The sequence below is a fragment of the Ranitomeya variabilis genome, chromosome 1 (genome assembly GCF_051348905.1).
Source record: "Ranitomeya variabilis isolate aRanVar5 chromosome 1, aRanVar5.hap1, whole genome shotgun sequence".
In the NCBI taxonomy this organism is placed as follows: Eukaryota; Metazoa; Chordata; class Amphibia; order Anura; family Dendrobatidae; genus Ranitomeya; species Ranitomeya variabilis.
In genome coordinates, this window is record NC_135232.1 from 1,087,851,249 (window position 1) to 1,087,871,468 (window position 20,220).

General features: G+C 43.4%; 2 protein-coding genes across 6 annotated transcripts in view; one reads left to right on the forward strand and one right to left on the reverse strand.

Annotated features, from left to right (window-relative positions):
• The window catches only part of LOC143793212 (microtubule-associated serine/threonine-protein kinase 4-like), a 51,946-nt gene extending 45,666 nt beyond the window's left edge, over positions 1 to 6,280 (reverse strand). Inside the window, exon 1 of the mRNA XM_077279979.1 lies at positions 6,145 to 6,280. Within this exon, the coding sequence (XP_077136094.1) occupies positions 6,145 to 6,228 (84 nt within the window). The 5' untranslated portion in view covers positions 6,229 to 6,280. The remainder of the gene's footprint in view (positions 1 to 6,144) is intronic.
• Positions 1 to 20,220, forward strand: part of KCNIP4 (potassium voltage-gated channel interacting protein 4) — a 1,385,815-nt gene that overhangs the window by 1,323,722 nt on the left and 41,873 nt on the right. The window lies entirely within an intron of this gene.

A 20,220-nucleotide genomic window follows, 5' to 3' on the forward strand; every position in this document is an offset into this window, starting at 1 on the left:
TGGATGTGCAGTTTGAAGGACAGGGCAGACTCGAGGGTTACTCCGAGGCAGCGGACTTCCGGTACGGGGAAAGTGTGATGTCGTTAATTGCGATAGATAGGTTAGGTATGGAAGATCTATGAGATGGGGGAAAGATGATGAGTTCAGATTTGTCCACATTGAGTTTGAGGAAGCGAGAGGAGAAGAAGGAGGATATGGCTGATAGACACTCTGGGATTCTGGACAGCAGAGAGGCGACGTCTGGTCCAGAAAGGTAGATCTGAGTGTCATCAGCATAAATCTGTGCCTAAATACCTGTTTGACTTTGGGTATGTGTTCTCGAAGCGGGGTGCCAAGTACTTACCCCATCATCCTTATGAGTGCTCCGTTAATCTTGTCCCTGGGTCCAAGCTGCCAAAGGGCAGACAATATAATATCTCTGGTCCAGAGAGGCAGGCCACGAAGGACTATATCACAGAAAGTTTGGCAAAGAGTCCTATCGGACCATCCTCATCCCCCACTGCTGCAGGGCTTTTCTTTGTAAAGAAGAAAGACAGGGTGTTACGCCACTGCCTAGATTTCCTCAAACTCAATCAGATCACAGTCCGGCATCCATATCAGCTCCCTCTCATCCCGGACCTCTTTAATCAGATAGGAGCAAAATGGTTTTCTAAACTGGATCTCAGGGAGGCATATAATCTCATTTGTATTAAAGAGAGGGATGAGTGAAAAACATCTTTTATGTGCCTGAGGGGCACTATGAGAACTTTGTGATGCCATTTGGGTTGACGAATGCTCCCACCATCTATCAGCACTTTGTAAATAACATCTTTAGTCACCTGGTAGGTAGATTTGTTGTAATCTATCTTAACCCCTTCACCCCCGGAGCTTTTTCCGTTTTTCCGTTTTTGTTTTTCACTCCCCTCCTTCCCAGAGCCATAACTTTTTTATTTTTCCATCAATTTGGCCATGTGAGGGCTTATTTTTTGCGGGACGAGTTGTACTTTTGAACGACATCATTGGTTTTAGCATGTCGTGTACTAGAAAACGGGAAAAAAATTCCAAGTGCAGTGAAATTGCAAAAAAAGTGCAATCCCACACTTGTTTTTTGCTTGCCTATTTTGCTAGGTTCACTAAATGCTAAAACTGACCTGCCATTATGATTCTCCAGGTCACTACGAGTTCATAGACACCTAACATGACTAGGTTATTTTTCACCTAAGTGGTGAAAAAAAATTCCAAACTTTGCAAAAAACAAAACAAAATTGCGCCATTTTCCGATACTCGTAGCGTCTCCATTTTTCGTGATCTGGGGTCAGGTGAGGGCTTATTTTTTGCGTGCCAAGCTGGCGTTTTTAATGATAGCATTTTGGTGTAGATACGTTCTTTTGATCGCCCGTTATTGCATTTTAATGCAATGTCGTGGCGACCAAAAAAACGTAAATCTGGCGTTTCGAATTTTTTTCTCATTACGCCATTTAGCGATCAGGTTAATGCTTTTTTTTTATTGATAGATCGGGCGATTCTGAACGCGGCGATACCAAATATGTGTAGGTTGGGTTTTTTTTTTATTGATTTATTTTGATTGGGGCGAAAGGGGGGTGATTTAAACTTTTATATTTTTTTTATTTTTTTCACATTTTTAAAAACTTTTTTTTTTTACTTTTGCCATGCTTTTATAGCCTCCATGGGAGGCTAGAAGCAGGCACAGCCCGATCGGCTCTGCTATGCAGCAGTGATCATAAGATCGCTGCTACACAGCAGATTTGCAGGTGTGCTGTGAGCGCCGACCACAGGGGGGCGCTCACAGCCACCGGCAATCAGTAACCATAGACGTCTCAAGGACCTCTATGGTTACAATGGAGGAGCATCGCCGACCCCCGATCATGTGACGGGGGTCGGCGATGCGCTCATATCCGGCCGCACGGCCGAATGCGGTAGTTAAATGCCGCTGTCTGCGTTTGACAGCGGCATTTAACTAGTTAATAGCGGCGGGTGATCGCGATTTCACCCGCCGCTATTGCGCGCACATGTCAGCTGTAAAAAACAGCTGACATGTCGCGACTTTGATGTGCGCTCACCGCCGGAGCGCACATCAAAGCGGGGGTCCCGACATGTGACGTACTATTCCGTCACATGTCGGGAAGGGGTTAATGACATATTAATTTATTCACCTGACCTTGAGTCACATCAGGTACATGTCAGGCAGGTCTTACAGATACTCAGAGACTATAAATTATTTGTCAAACCATAGAAAGGTATGTTCTCGGTTGAGGAGATCCCTTTTTTAGGATATGTGTTATCGTCCACCGGTTTTTACATGAATCCGGTGAAAGTCTGGGCACTCCTGGATTGGGATCATCCTGAGGATTTGAAAGTGTTACAATAGTTTTTGGGTTTGGCCAACTACTATCATAAGTTCATAAAAAAAAACTTTTCGGTAGTCTCATGGCTAGTCATGAGCCAGACACTTGTACTTGGTTTAAACAGTCGTTTTGTACTACCAGACTCCCTTTAACTTCACACTGCTGATGTCTACTACATAAGCAAATAAATAAAGAGAGCAATAATAACCTCAAAGAAGGGAATTAAAAAGTTGTTTGAGTATCTATAGACAAGGCTTACCAGTTAATAAAGTCCTCTGCATTCAAGGGGTTTTCCTTTTTCATAATTTTTATTAAAAAAAAACAAACAAACATGTAAACCAAGATAAAAATAACAAAATCAGTTGGTACTCACCATCCCCGGGTCTCTGTGTCTCTGCCGCTGCTCCAATTTTTGTTTGTAGGCTATAGAAGTGACGTCATGCCGGCAGCGCTGCAGACTATCACCGACTATAGTGGCGAGTACTATGAACATCGGCAGAGCTTTTGAAGCTCAGTAATAGGCTGCAGCACTGTTGACTTGATTACATCGCTATAGCGCTGGACACAGGGATGGTGAGTACCGGCAGATTTTGTTATTTTTATGACAGCAAGCATGATTTTTTACAAATAAATGAAAGTAGAAAACCCCTTTTAGTCAAGCAGTGAGTAGGCCACCAAAGTAACATAGTTATTAAGGTTGAAGGAAGACTTTAAGTCCATCTAGTTCCACCCATAGCCTAACCTAACATGGAAAAACTAAACGAAAACTAATTTTAACCAAAATCTTTATTACAACATATTTAGGATAAATATACCAACACAACCACTTAAAAACTTTTCCATATAAAACAGGGTTAACTATCCGGTCACATATGTGTATATATGGGCAGAGGGATGGGGTCACTGTCTAGGGTCTGAACCTGCACGTCCCTATGGTGTCCCCTGCCTGACTGCGGAGGTTGGCACCCTCTTGAGCGCAAAGTGGCGCCCCCGCTCGTCGACGGCTAGCCCTCAATGCCCTATGAGTCCCTAGTACACAAAAAGACGTTGATACCTCATACCTGCCCACTCCTAGGGCCCAAATATTATCAATACTGACCAGATATGATATTTTCACCAATACCACAGCGATAGATGAAAAAACCGTCTCTTATGGCTCAATCAAAAGATTTAAAGACTGAACCATCTATTCTAGGCCTCCTTCACTGGCTATAACGCCCTCACGTGCCCCTACCAACGTTGCCCTACCTCTCAGCGGAGGTTGGCACCCTCTTGATCGCACTATGGCGCCCCCGCTCCTCGGCGGCTGTCCCTAGGGTACCCTAAAAAGGTCCCTACAAAAAATTGGACCCGCTGCGGGAGAGTGCCTATGGGGCTGTGCTGGTGGGCTACAATATATACATTAGTTCATCATATAGGCAGGAATTGCACAGTGAATTATAACATGCTGTGTATCAGCTCTGTCATTAAATTACTCACACAAAACAAAAATTAGATACAGTCTTGATTAAACCCTAAAGCCACATATATAATGATATCTCTGTTATTTCAAGATATACACATGGTGAAAAGATCAAAATAATAACGTTTAAAAATCTGTTGCACTTATCTGTGCCCAGGTCTCGCCTCTACGCGTTTCCCCCCCACGATATGGTTCCTCAGGAGGCACATGGGAAAAAAAACCGTGTGCGTCCACATCGGTGATGCGCTGTGCCTGGTTGCAGGTCCTAACCTAACATGCCCTAACATGTTGATAAAGAGGAAGGCAAAAAAAAAAACATGTGGCAAAGAGTAAGCTCCACATTGGGGAAAAAATTCCTTCCCGACTCCACATACGGCAATCAGACTAGTTCCCTGGATCAACGCCTTATCAAGGAATCTAGTATATATACCCTGTAACATTATACTTTTCAAGAAAGGCGTCCAGTCCCCTCTTAAATTTAAGTAATGACTCACTCATTACAACATCATACGGCAGAGAGTTCCATAGTCTCACTGCTCTTACAGTAAAGAATCCGCGTCTGTTATTATGCTTAAACCTTCTTTCCTCCAGACGTAGAGGATGCCCCCTTGTCCCTGGCACAGGTATATGATTAAAAAGTAGAAAGAGTCATGTGAGTTAGTAGGAAGAACTCCACTCAATCTTAAGGGAAATGACAGTAGCAACAAAATGAAGAGGTTGATTTACAAATGACTAAGAAACTGCATGAAAGTCTAAGATCCCTCAGAAGTTTTTGCATTTTATTTGTGTTGTGCTCCTATTTTATAGCATAGTTCATCTTTTTCAATAATTTGGTCCTGCAGAAGACTGGAGATATGGGATATGGGACAATGGTGTTGGCAGTCGGGTTTTTCTAAGATGAGATCAAACTACATATTGAAGGATTCTGAGCTTGGCTTGTCCATGTATGCAGCACCACCCCATGTACAGTGTGTGAGCCAGAAGATATGGAGATGTGGAAACATTAAATATATATATTTTACATGTGAGTCAATCAAGGATGTTTTTGATGTAAATGACTGTACACTAGATACTCTAGGATTCCCTGGAGTTATAAAAAGTACAATATTTACAAAGTTTTCTGGAAAAGAATTGCCAACGCTCAGCCCAGATGGAGGAAATTCTTAGCTGACCCCCAGCGGTCCTCATCACCCCCAGCAGTGACGGACATATGATTTGGCTCCATCTGGAAACGGAAAATCTAACCTCAGGCAGAAGAAATGCAAATACTCTACATTTTACGTATATTTTCAGGATGAATCATAGTGGTAGATATTGAGGATGCGGCTCCGATAGAACAGGGCATCGCTGTTCACCTTCATCTTCTATTTGTAAATGAAGGAGATATGGTAATCTCCAACTCAGACTATTAACACTGAACACGTGTAGGATAATATTTATCTGTGAGGAGGGAAGGGATATAATAATTTATGGTGAAAGATATCCTGATGTTGGATCCTTTATGAAACAGATTGAAGAGGATGTACAATAATGTTATCAGAGATTAATCCATTATAGGAGGTCTGCCACCACCAAAATGCATAATAAACTTGCTAACAAGTGATATAGGGGTCTTAGTTCTTATAAAAATCATTCCTCATACTGTACATGTTAATGGTACAGTGCCTGAGAAAATTACTTTTAATTCAATTGCAAGTAGCAGAGCTATGCAGGGCACCTGTGAGGCCAAGGGCTTAGATTGGGGTCACACCAACTCAATTAGCATTTGTAAGGACTTTCCTCACTTTTGATGGACAGCACTTCCTTGCCTGAAATCAACCCACATTACAGTGTGCGCTCACTCGCACAATGGCTGCTATGATAAGCAACTTAAATGACATTGTCAGAGCGGCATATACATAGGTAACTTGTGTCTGTCAAAGCAAACTCCATACTCTGCAGTTACAGGCATGTGCCAGCTATGTAAAATATCTGCCAGGTATGAAGCAGGTCAGCTACTGAGTCAGCGTCATATATTGCTTATCGACCTGTGATGTAAATATGCGTTAAAGTAATAGAATGTTAAGGGGTTAAAATCTACGAAAATATAGAAGGCTTCTGGAGTAATAGGTTACCCTCTCCCAAAGTCATGTCTCCTTTGCTTAGTGCTGCAGGAGATTCTTTCTGCAGTCTGCTATATACTGCGATACATAGATCCTGTAGTAGAAGAATGGTTGAAAATGAGAATAAAACTCAATTGCATAAATTGTTTTTAGCCCAAAATACTTACATTTAGGCCTTTTAATAATTACATATACTTTAACCAATTATTGACCGTCAATACGTCTTTTTACTGACCTGATATATAAGAGAATAGCCTCCCCATACAGGTGACAATCCAGCAGCTGTCGGCTGTCCACTATAGCTGACAACTTCCTGCATCAGCCATCATCAGTGTTTGCACCGTCCAAATCTGTTTAACCCCTTAGATCCTGCTGTCAATAGTGACTACATCATTATAAATGGTTAACACAGTGTTGGGACTTCCTCTTTATCCCAGCTGGTGCCCTCAGATCATGATTGTGTGTTCCTGATGTTTGCCATGGCAATTCATGACCAGATAGTGACCTAAGACGATTGTTCAGAAGTTAGCGGCATTTAGATGGTAAAAATACACATTTTCATTTCTGTCATGCCACTTTGCATTAATTCCTGAAAATCACCTGAAGGGTTAATAAACTACCTGACAGCAATTTTCAATATGTCAGGGGGTGCTGATTTTAAAATGGTTTAACTTTTGGGGGTTTCCCAATATATGGGACCCCCAAAGTCACTTCAAACATGGATAAGTCCCTAAAAAAAATAAATTTGTAAATTTCCTTGAAAAAATTAAAAATTACCGCTACATTTTTTAATCTTCTAAAATAAAATAACATTTTGCAAATGATGCTAATACAAATACAAATCCGACATGTGGGAAATGTTATTTATTAATGTTTTTGTGTGGTATGACTTTCTGGACTAAAGGGATAATCATTCAAAGTTTTAAAATTGCTAATTTTGTAACATTTTTCTCAAATTTATGATATTTTTTATAAACACACACAAAACACATCGACCTAAATTTACCATTATCATAAAATATGTCAAGAAAAAACAGTCTCAAAATCACTGGGATATGTTGAAGCGTTCCAGAGTTATTACCACATAAAGAGACACTGGTCAGATTTCAAAAATTTGGCCCCGTCACTAAGGGGTTAAATTAGAAGAATAAGAACACGTAGAGAGATGAAGGATCAATTACAGTATGTCCCATTGTCCATAAGTAACGTGTGTGTTACCCTAATGGGTCAACACATTTTTTCTGCCGCTTTAGTCCTCAGGTCAGTTGGGTGGCTACGGATGGGTTTATCCATATTACATGTGGAAAACTGGGGATTAGGCTGTTATTGCTGGACCGTGGAAGTCTTACAATGTAAGTTATAATATATTCACTATCAAAATGTAGAAAATACAAAGAAACTCTGTAATAGTTGTTGGAATTATATATGTTCATCATAAATGGTGCAGGAGTAAAAAAAATGGTACTGGAAAAAATATTGGGCCCAAAACATGACGCTGTTTTCTCCAGAATATTGGAGTAAAACACATTCAAATGTCTCAAATTTTGTGACTTTTGGTGTTCTCACTTCTGTTTTGGCCAACTTTGGCAATGCAGACAGGGTGTAACAAAATTCTTCCAAAACTACGGCATGGGTGGATGACAAACTCATATTCAGTGGCCAGTGTCAGGCAGCTGCTACAAAGGCAAATAAAATAATGGGATGCATTAAAAGAGGCATAGATGCTCATGAGGAGAACATCATTTTACCTCTATACAAGTCACTAGTTCGACCACACTTAGAATACTGTGCACAGTTCTGGTCTCCAGTGTATAAGAAAGACATAGCTGAACTAGAGCGGGTGCAGAGAAGAGCGACCAAGGTTATTAGAGGACTGGGGGGTCTGCAATACCAAGATAGGTTATTACACTTGGGGCTATTTAGTTTGGAAAAACGAAGACTAAGGGGTGATCTTATTTTAATGTATAAATATATGAGGGGACAGTACAAAGACCTTTCTGATGATCTTTTTAATCATAGACCTGAGACAGGGACAAGGGGGCATCCTCTACGTCTGGAGGAAAGAAGGTTTAAGCATAATAACAGACGCGGATTCTTTACTGTAAGAGCAGTGAGACTATGGAACTCTCTGCCGTATGATGTTGTAATGAGTGATTCATTACTTAAATTTAAGAGGGGACTGGATACCTTTCTGGAAAAGTATAATGTTACAGGGTATATACACTAGATTCCTTGATAGGGTGTTGATCCAGGGAACTAGTCTGACTGCCGTATGTGGAGTTGGGAAGGATTTTTTCCCCCCAATGTGGAGCTTACTCTGTGCCACATGGGTTTTTTTTGCCTTCCTCTGGATCAACATGTTAGGGCATGTTAGGTTAGGCTATGGGTTGAACTAGATGGACTTAAAGTCTTCCTTAAACCTTAATAACTATGTAACTATGTAACTTACTCAAGTAATGTTATTGTGGCACCCCAGGAATCCAGGTACCACAGTGGTATTGCCTGCCTCTCGTGGAGGGTGATGCCATGCCTGGAAGTGAGGAGGATCCCTTTAACAGGTAACACGTACATTCAACACTTTCTGATTCCAGGCCAGAAGGGGGAGCTCTAGACCCGGTTTCAGGGGAGCTTCCCTATATATTCTGGCTGGGGAGGCGTTAGTTAGTCGGTCAGAAGGAGTCAGTCAGTAGTCTAGTAGTGGAGAGTGTGAGAGGAGAAAGAGAGCAGGAGAAGTGAGGAGCTGGAGGGGAGCTGCGACTGAGCTCCCTCCATGCTGAAGTTCAGGAACCGGACACCAGGAGTCTGAGGTTGTGTGGGACTGTATGCCCCACAGCAGTAACCGGAGGGCAGGAGATTTCAAGTCGCCTGTCCACCATTGCACCCGAAGGCACAGCAGCATATAGAGCCCAGAGTCGCCACAAGTAGTAGTAGACACCTGTAAAAAGGCTTACATTGCCTGCCATGCGGGTACTGTCCTACATATAGGACAGAAAGAGAGGACCTTGTGTGAAGCCACAGGACGCAAGGGACGCACATTACAGCACAGCAAGGAAGGCTTCTAACCCCACCTGGCTAAGGGGATTTCCCTTCCAGGCTGCCCGGATTCCAAAGACCACCTGTAATCGGGGTACCTGAACTACATCAGCAAACGGTAAAGAGACTGCAGCCTTGTGCCCTCCAATTCTTTCCAGCACTGCACCATTTGTTATCTTCCTATTTAGTCCTGGGGACTAAGCTTCACCTGTGGGAAGCCATACCATCCCTGCTGCAGTACCATCATCCCCAGTGGACCCCTTTAGCAGCGTCGGTCATCCCTGACCGAATACCACAGGTGGTGTCACGAACATTCTTTGTTTTCTTACAAACCATCCCCTTTAAACCCTTCCCGACCTTTGACGCAGCATATGTGTCATGAAAACCCGTGCCAATCCGACCTGTGATGCAGCATATGCGTCATGGCCGGATCGCGTCCCTGCAGGCCGGGTGAAAGGGCTAACTCCAATTTCACCTGACATGGTGACAGGGGGAGTGGTACTACAGCCCAGTGGCTACGATCACTCTGATTGGCTGTTGAAAGTGAAACAGCCAATCAGAGCGATTTGTAATATTTCACTATGAAAACTGGTGAAATATTACAATCCAGCCATGGCCGATGCTGCAATATCATCGGCCATGGCTGGAAACACTGGTCTGCACCCCCCCACCAACACCGATCGCCTCCCCAGTCCTCCGATCTGTCCGGTAGTCCCCTCCATCGTCCTGTCCGCTCCCCCGTCCTCCTATCCGCTCCCCCCGTGCTCCGATCCCACCCCCCCCTGCTCCGATCCCCCCCCCCGTGCTTCGATCCCCCCCACCCCTAATACTTACCGAGCTTCCTGGTGTCCGTCCGTCTTCTCCACGGGCGCCGCCATCTTCCAAAATGGCGGGCGCATGCGCAGTGCGCCCGCCGAATCTGCCGGCCGGCAGATTCGTTCCAGCTACATTTTGATCACTGTGATAAAACCTATCACAGCGATCAAAATAAAAAAAATAGTAAATGACCCCACCCCTTTATCACCCCCATACGTAGGGACAATAATAAAATAAAATATTTTTTTTTTCCACTAGGGTTAGAACTAGGGGTAGGGTTAGGGGTAGAGTTAGGGGTAGGGTTAGGGGTAGGGTTATGGTTAGGGGTAGGGTTAGGGTTAGGGGTAGGGTTAGAACTAGGTTTAGCGTTAGAATTAGGCTATGTGCACACGGTGCGGATTTGGCTGCGGATCCGCAGCGGATTGGCAGCTGCGGATTCGTAGCAGTGTTCCATCAGGTTTACCGTACCATCCGCTGTGCCCATGGTGAGGAAAATACAGCACGGAAATGCTGCGTTGTATTTTCCGCAACATGTTAATTCTTTGTGCGGATTCCGCAACGTTTTACACCTCTTCCTCAATAGGAATACGCAGGTGAAATCTGCATTAAAAACACTGGAAATCCGTGGTAAATCCGCAGGTAAAACGCAGTGCCTTTTACCTGCGGATTTTTCAAAAATGGTGCAGAAAAATCTCACACGAATCCGCAACGTGGGCACATAGCCTTAGAGTTGGAATTAGAGTTAGGGTTGGAATTAGGGCTAGGGTTGAAAATAGGGATAAGAATAGGCTTGTCGTTAGGGTAATGGTTAGGGGTGTGTTGGGGTTAAAGTTGTTGTTAGGGTTGGGGTTAGGGTTGGGATTAGGGTTAGGATTAGGGTTAGGGTTGGGATTAGGGTTAGGGTTGTGGTTAGGAGTGTGTTGTGGATAGGGTTGTGATTAGGGCTATGGCTAGAGTTGGTATTAGGGTTAGGGGTGTGTTAGGGTTAGTGTTGGAGTTAGAATTGAGGGGTTTCCACTGTTCATGCACATCAGGGGTCTCCAAACGCAACATGGCGCCACCATTGATTCCAGCCAATCTTGCGTTCAAAAATTCAAATGGGGCTCCCTCCCTTCCGAGCCCTGACGTGCGCCCAAACAGTGGTTTACCCCCACATTTGGGGTACCAGCATACTCAGGACAAACTGGGCAACAACTATTGGGGTCCAATTTCTCCTGTTACCCTTGCGAAAATAAAAAATTGCTTGCTAATACATAATTTTTGAGTAAAGAAAAATTATTTTTTTATTTTCACGGCTCTGCTTTATAAACTTCTGTGAAGCACTTGGGGGTTCAAAGTGCTCACCACACATCTAGATAAGTTCCTTGGGGGGTCTAGTTTCCAAAATGTGGTCACTTTTGGGGGGTTTCTACTGTTTAGGCACATCAGGGGCTCCGCAAACGCAATGTGGCGCCCGCAGACCATTCTATCAAAGTCTGCATTTCAAAATGTCACTACTTCCTTTCCGAACCCCGCCGTGTGCCCAAGCAGTGGTTTATCCCCACATATGGGGTATCAGTGTACTCAGGACAAACTGGGCAACAAATATTGGAGTCCACTGCTCCTGTTACCCTTGTGAAAATAAAAAATTGTTTGTTAAAACATCATTTTTGAGGAAAGAAAAATGATTTTTTTATTTTCACGGCTCTGCGTTGTAAACTTGTGTGAAGCACTTGGGGGTTCAAAGTGCTCACCACATATCTAGATAAGTTCCTTGGGGGGTCTAGTTTCCAAAATGGGGACACTTTTGGGGGGTTTCTACTGTTTAGGCATATCAGGGGCTCCGCAAACGCAACGTGATGCCCGCAGACCATTCCATCAAAGTCTGCATTTCAAAACATCACTACTTCCTTTCCGAGGTCCGACGTGTGCCCAAGCAGTGGTTTACCCCCACATATGGGGTATCAGTGTACTCAGGACAAACTGGGCAACAACTATTGGGGTCCAATTTCTCCTGTTACCCTTGTGAAAATAAAAAATTGCTTGCTAAAACATCATTTTTGAGGAAAGAAAAATGATTTTTTTATTTTCACGGCTCTGCGTTGTAAACTTCTGTGAAGCACTTGGGGGTTCAAAGTGCTCACTACACATCTAGATAAGTTCCTTGGGGGGTCTAGTTTCCAAAATAGGGTCACTTGTGGGGGGTTTCTACTGTTTAGGCATATCAGGGGCTCCGCAAACGTAACATGATGCCCGCAGACCATTCCATCAAAGTCTGCATTCCAAAACGTCACTACTTCCCTTCCAAGCCCCGGCATGTGCCCAAACAGTGGTTTACCCCCACATATGGGGTATCAGCGTACTCAGCAGAAACTGGACAACAACTCTTGGGGTCAAATTTCTCCTGTTACCCTTGGGAAAATTAAAAAATTCTGGGCTAAAAAAATATTTTTGAGGAAAGAAAATACATTTATTATTTTCACGGCTCTGCGTTATAAACTTCTGTGAAGCACTTGGGGGTTCAAAGTGCTCACCACACATCTAGATAAGTTCCTTTTGGGGTCTAGTTTCCAAAAAGTGGTCACTTGTGGGGAGTTTCTACTGTTTAGGCACATCAGGGGCTCTGCAAATGCAACGTGACGCCCGCAGAGCATTCCATCAAAGTCTGCATTTAAAAACGTCACTACTTATCTTCCGAACCCCGACGTGTGCCCAAACAGTGGTTTACCCCCACATATGGGGTATCAGCGTACTCAGGAGAAACTGGACAACAACTTTTGGGGTCCAATTTCTCCTGCTACCCTTGGGAAAATAAAAAAATTGTGGGCTAAAAAATCATTTTTGAGAAAAGAAAAATTATTTTTTATTTTCATGGCTCTGCATTATAAACTTCTGTGAAGCACTTGGGGGTTCAAAGTGCTCACCACACATCTAGATTAGTACCTTGGGAGGTCTAGTTTCCAAAATGGGGTCGCTTGTGGGGGAGCTCCAATGTTTAGGCACACAGGGGCTCTCCAAACGTGACATGGTGTCCGCTAATGATTGGAGCTAATTTTCCATTCAAAAAGCCAAATGGTGTGCCTTCCCTTCCGAGCCCTGCCGTGCACCCAAACAGTGGTTTACCCCCACATATGGGGTATCATCGTACTCAGGACAAACTGGACAACAACATTTGGGGTCCAATTTCTCCTGTTACCCTTGGGAAAATAAAAAATTCCAGGCTAAAAATCATTTTTGAGGAAAGAAAAATTATTTTTTATTTTCACGGCTCTGCGTTATAAACTTCTGTGAAGCACCTGGGGGTTTAAAGTGCTCACTATGCATCTAGATAAGTTCGTTGGGGGGTCTAGTTTCCAAAATGGGGTCACTTGTAGGGGAGCTCCAATGTTTAGGCACACAGGGGCTCTCCAAACGCGACATGGTGTCCGCTAACGATTGGAGCTAATTTTCCATTCAAAAAGTCAAATGGCGCGCCTTCCCTTCCGAGCCTTGCCGTGCACCCAAACAGTGGTTTACCCCCACATATGAGGTATCGGCGTACTCAGGAGAAATTGCCCAACAAATTTTAGGATCCATTTTATCCTGTTGCCCATGTGAAAATGAAACAATTGAGGCTAAATGAATTTTTGTGTGAAAAAAAAGTACTTTTTCATTTTTACGGCTCCATTTGTGAAGCACCTGAGGGTTTAAAGTGCTCACTATGCTTCTAGATAAGTTCCTTGGGGGGTCTAGTTTCCAAAATGGGGTCACTTGTGGGGGAGCTCCAATGTTTAGGCACACAGGGGCTTTCCAAACGCGACATGGTGTCCGCTAACGATGGAGATAATTTTTCATTCAAAAAGTCAAATGGCGCTCCTTCCCTTCCGAGCCTTACCATGTGCCCAAACAGTGGTTTACCCCCACATATGAGGTATCGGTGTACTCAGGAGAAATTGCTCAACAAATTTTAGGATCCATTTTATCCTGTTGCCCATGTGAAAATGAAAAAAATTGAGGCTAAAAGAAATTTTGTGTGAAAAAAAATGACTTTTTCATATTTACGGATCAATTTGTGAAGCACCTGAGGGTTTAAAGTGCTCACTATGCTTCTAGATAAGTTCCTTGGGGGGTCTAGTTTCCAAAATGGGGTCACTTGTGGGGGAACTCCAATGTTTAGGCACACGGGGGCTTTCCAAACGCAACATGGTGTCCGCTAAAGATTGGAGCCAATTTTTCATTCAAAAAGTCAAACGGCGCTCCTTCCCTTCCGAGCTCTGCCGTGCGCCCAAACAGTGGTTTATCCCCACATATGAGGTATCAGCATACTCAGGACAAATTGGACAACAACGTTCGTGGTCCAGTTTCTCCTTTTACCCTTGGGAAAATAAAAAAAATTGTTGCTAAAAGATCATTTTTGTGACTAATAAGTTAAATGTTCATTTTTTCCTTCCATGTTGCTTCTGCTGCTGGGAAACACCTGAAGGGTTAATAAACTTCTTGAATGTGGTTTTGAGCACCTTGAGGGGTGCAGTTTTTAGAATGGTGTCACTTTTGGGTATTTTCAGCCGTATAGAACCCTGAAACTGACTTCAAATGTGAGGTGGTCCCTAAAAAAAATGGTTTTGTAAATTTTGTTGTAAAAATGAGAAATCACTGGTCAAATTTTAACCCTTGTAACTTCCTAGCAAAAAAAAATTTTGTTTCCAAAATTGTGCTGATGTAAAGTAGACATGTGGGAAATTTTATTTATTAACTATTTTGTGTCACATAACTCTCTGGTTTAACAGAATAAAAATTCAAAATGTGAAAATTGCGAAATTTTCAAAATTTTCGCCAAATTTCCGTTTTTTTCACAAATAAACTCAGAAATTATCGACCTAAATTTACCACCAACATGAAACCCAATATGTCACGAAAAAACAGTCTCAGAACCGCTAGGATCCGTTGAAGCGTTCCTGAGTTATTACCTCATAAAGGGACACTGGTCAGAATTGCAAAAAACGGCCAGGTCTATTGAGGTCAAAATAGGCTGGGTCATGAAGGGGTTAAAGGCCTTCTCTTTGACTTGGACGTCCAGGGCCACGGACTGGGTCCCTGCCACCCTGACCACCCCTTTTAAGGAGCATCGGACCTGGCCCAAGTACCCCACGGTCCTAGCGGGCATTCCATTATTCCAGTCCTTTACTGGAGTAACATTTCTGGTGAGGTGCACAGAGGTGCATGCCACTGAGAATATAAGCCAAATTAATTAAATAGCGTGCTTCTCTTAATGAGTTAGACACTTCTTATTCGTGGACGCCACTCATGTAGACTGGCGTACAACATACCTGTCTGAATGAATCGGGCCCTACTACCTGCTTAAACCTGCCTACTACCCTTAATCTGTTAAGCCTGTTGTGTGTCATTTATCTCCCACTCCGAGCTCCCCACCCACACCGTACACGATCCACTCAAATGTACCCTCTAAACATCCTTAGCCTAATGTTTCAACCTGTTTCAGTGACATAACCAAAGATAATGAAAATCTCAGGCCGATTGCTTAAGCCTGATATATATATATATATATATATATATATATATATATATATATACACACACAGTGGGGCAAAAAAGTATTTAGTCAGTCAGCAATAGTGCAAGTTCCACCACTTAAAAAGATGAGAGGCGTCTGTAATTTACATCATAGGTAGACCTCAACTATGGGAGACAAACTGAGAAAAAAAAATCCAGAAAATCACATTGTCTGTTTTTTTAACATTTTATTTGCATATTATGGTGGGAAATAAGTATTTGGTCAGAAACAAACAATCAAGATTTCTGGCTCTCACAGACCTGTAACTTCTTTAAGAGTCTCCTCTTTCCTCCACTCATTACCTGTAGTAATGGCACCTGTTTAAACTTGTTATCAGTATAAAAAGACACCTGTGCACACCCTCAAACAGTCTGACTCCAAACTCCACTATGGTGAAGACCAAAGAGCTGTCAAAGGACACCAGAAACAAAATTGTAGCCCTGCACCAGGCTGGGCAGTCTGAATCTGCAATAGCCAACCAGCTTGGAGTGAAGAAATCAACAGTGGGAGCAATAATTAGAAAATGGAAGACATACAAGACCACTGATAATCTCCCTCGATCTGGGGCTCCACGCAAAATCCCACCCCGTGGGGTCAGAATGATCACAAGAACGGTGAGCAAAAATCCCAGAACCACGCGGGGGGACCTAGTGAATGAACTGCAGAGAGCTGGGACCAATGTAACAAGGCCTACATTAAGTAACACACTACGCCACCATGGACTCAGATCCTGCAGTGCCAGACGTGTCCCACTGCTTAAGCCAGTACATGTCCGGGCCCGTCTGAAGTTTGCTAGAGAGCATTTGGATGATCCAGAGGAGTTTTGGGAGAATGTCCTATGGTCTGATGAAACCAAACTGGAACTGTTTGGTAGAAACACAACTTGTCTTGTTTGGAGGAAAAAGAATACTGAGTTGCATCCATCAAACACCATACCTACTGTAAAGCATGGTGGTGGAAACATCATGCTTTGGGGCTGTTTCTCTGCAAAGGGGCCAGGACGACTGATCCGGGTACATGAAAGAATGAATGGGGCCATGTATCGTGAGATTTTGAGTGCAAACCTCCTTCCATCAGCAAGGGCATTGAAGATGAAACGTGGCTGGGTCTTTCAACATGACAATGATCCAAAGCACACCGCCAGGGCAATGAAGGAGTGGCTTCGTAAGAAGCATTTCAAGGTCCTGGAGTGGCCTAGCCAGTCTCCAGATCTCAACCCTATAGAAAACCTTTGAAGGGAGTTGAAAGTCCGTGTTGCCAAGCGAAAAGCCAAAAACATCACTGCTCTAGAGGAGATCTGCATGGAGGAATGGGCCAACATACCAACAACAGTGTGTGGCAACCTTGTGAAGACTTACAGAAAACGTTTGACCTGTCATTGCCAACAAAGGATATATTACAAAGTATTGAGATGAAATTTTGTTTCTGACCAAATACTTATTTCCCACCATAATATGCAAATAAAATGATAAAAAAACAGACAATGTGATTTTCTGGATTTTTTTTTCTCAGTTTGTCTCCCATAGTTGAGGTCTACCTATGATGTAAATTACAGACGCCTCTCATCTTTTTAAGTGGTGGAACTTGCACTATTGCTGACTGACTAAATACTTTTTTGCCCCACTGTATGTATATAGTATATACTGTATATATGTATATATATATAGCGATCATCACACAGGGTATGCCTCCCTAGCAGTGAGAAGAAATAACAATAACAGCCAAGCACAGAATGGAGCCACTGGTTTAGAAAGTGCACACCCATGGCCCTGGTGTCCTATTGTTGACCACTAATAGTATCTGTCAGGGGCGTTGCTCGAGTCTAAAAAGATCAGGTGCCCAAGACATGTGTTGTTGCTGCCACTCACTCCCAACTACAAAAAATGTAGTACCATAAATAACAGTGATGCCTCTTTAAGAACAAATAATGCCGTATACAGTGGCATGTAAAAGTTTGTGCACCCCTGGGCAAAATTACTGTTATTGTGAACAGTTAAGGCTACTTTCACACTAGCGTTTACTGCAATACGTCGCAATGCAAAAGTGCTTGCAGGATGCGTTTTTTTTTTGCATTGACTTACATTAGCAACGCATTTGTGACGCATTGCCACACGTCGCAACCGTCGTGCGACGGTTGCGCCGTGTTGTGGCGGACCGTCGGGACCAAAAAACGTCACATGTAACGTTTTTTGCTCCCGACGGTCTGCTTTTTCCGACCGCGCATGCGCGGCCGGAACTCCGCCCCCACCTCCACGCACTTCCCCGCACCTCACAATGGGGCAGCGGATGCGCTGGAAAAATGCATCCGCTGCCCCCGTTGTGCGGCGGAGACAGCGCTAGCGTCGGGGACCTCGGCCCGACGCACTGCGACGGACCGAGCCCGACGCTAGTGTGAAAGAAGCCTAAGCCATTTAAAGATGAAATGATCTCTAAGGCCAGGTGTCCACAATTCCGATCTAGCAGCACTTTGGATGCAGCGTATATAGGTGGAGGTGCTGCTAGGTACTAACCATGCAGGGTGCCCAAACTTTTCCATTGGCTCATCTCCATTTTTGTAATTTTCAAAATGTGAAGGATGAATTTTTTTTTTTTTTGCCTAAAATTTAAAGGAAATGTACCATCTTTATACCTTTTAGAGATAATTTCATCTTCAACTTGCTCAACTCATCACAATAACAGTAATTTTGACCAGGGGTGCCCAAACTTGTCCATGCCACTGTATATTGCTGGCAGTCCTATGTAACACTAGAGACAATAAAGTGATATCTCTCCGCGCGCAAATAATGTAGATGTTAACTCTTAAGTACAGATAAATGCAAACATTTAAATCCCGGCCATGGGTGACTGGTTAAAGTGGCCGCTTGAGTGACAGTTCTCTCCCTACTCACACGGGTAAGGGGAGGCCTATCGCTTAAGTGGAGCAGAATGGGAAGAAGTCACTTAGAGATTAGCCTTTTTGACTAGGCATCCACGTGGCATGGTCCCCGGTTGGCTTCTAAATGTAAGTTTTCTCTGAAAGGGGCAATGTTTCATGCCTGGATTATATGTTAGATTCAGTGTCTCATACATGCTGCCTGTGGTTCAGGCTATCATGTGTCAGAAGTCAGGCTCCCTTTAAAGCAGGGATGTCAAACTCAAATACACCGAGGGCCAAAATTAAAAGCTTAGACAAAGTCCCGGGCAAACCTTAAAGGGAATCTGTCACCCCCAAAATCAACGGTGAGCTAAGCCCACCGACATCAGGGGCATATCTACAGCACTCTGTAATGCTGTAGATAAGCCCCTGATGTATCCTAAAAGGTGAGAAAAAAAGGTTATGTTATACTCACCCAGGGGCGGTCCGATCCGATGGGCGTCGCGGTCCGGGGCCTTCCATCTTCTTATGATGACGTCCTCTTCTGGTCTTCATGCTCCGGCGCAGGCGTATTTTGTCTGCCCTTTTGAGGGCAGAGCAAAGTACTGCAGTGTGCAGGCGTCGGGACAGGTCAGAGAGGCCCAGCGCTTTGCACTGCAGTACTTTGCTCTGCCCTCAACAGGACAGACAAAGTACACCTGTGCCTGAGCTGCAGCCTGAAGACAAGAAGAGGACGTCATCCTATGAAGATAGGAGGCGCCAGACCGAACCAGCAGTGGGACCGCCCCTGGGTGAGTATAATATAACCTCTTTTTCTCATCTTTTAGGATACATCAGGAGCTTATCTACAGCATTACAGAATGCTGTAGATAAGCCCCTGATGCCGGTGGGCTTACCTCACCCTCGATTTTGGGGGTGACAGATTCCCTTTAATATTTATTTAAAATTAATCTACAATTGAGGAAGTTTTTCCTTATCAAATATAACAATGAAGCTTTTCATATGGAAACAAACATAAGGGATTGTCCCACGAACAAAGTACATTTTAGTTAATAGATCTAATTATAAAATATTGGAATAATATAATATATTGTGCAACAGCAGTAAAAAGCATATGGCCCGATAGCCTAATTTAATTATAAAATAACAAAGGATAAAAAATCTTCAATAATACAGATAATAAAGTATGATGCCAACAAAAGTGTTTTCCCAAGCACAGTGAATTCCTCCATAGTACCCTCCACACACTTGGTATGATTACCCTACTGTACCCCTCCTCAACACCACCAGCAAAGTATGGTGACCCCATGACAGTATAATTCCACAATTGTAATCTCCACACAGTCCTTCACACATAATGGATCCCACATAGTCATCCAATCCATATAGTATAACGGGCCCCACATAGTCCTCCATATAGTATGATACATGAGCAGCATGTATCATACATCAGCCACTGGCTGTATGACCTCAGCTAAATGTGTTTGACTCTGGAAAAAGACTACATCCTGTAGAAAAGCTTCCTTTAATTTTTCCGTAGGATAGGATGTGTCCCAATATGGTGACTACTTGGCTTTCTTTACTATAGATGCTTAGTAGCTACAATGCTATTTGTATTCCCGTCCTCTTGCTCTCCTTTACTTATGCTTTCCATTAACTCTCAGTTGAAACTCCACACCGTCCTCATGAGCTTCCTGGTCACTTCTTTTTGGCCCTCTGTCTGCAATTCAGCTTTCTTCTGCTTCTTTCCTCTACTCAGAATATTACTATCTGGATCTTTAGTCTCCCTCTTGCCTCAGGAACACCCATTAACATGCGGATCTGCCAACTATCAAACCTTAGGTCTGGTACTGCTGAATACTGGAGTCTCCCTCACTACCGGGAAGTTATCATGTCCTGTCCTGTGTCCCTGTGTAGCCTCTCCCATTCTGGGCTAGTCCCACAATGCAGAATACTAAACATGCAGTACAGTAAATATGTAACACAATAAAAATGCATTATTTCAACCCAGATTCTTCAAGGGATGTGTACAGCATCTCCATCTCCTTACATATGCTAAAGTGGATGGGGAAAATGGG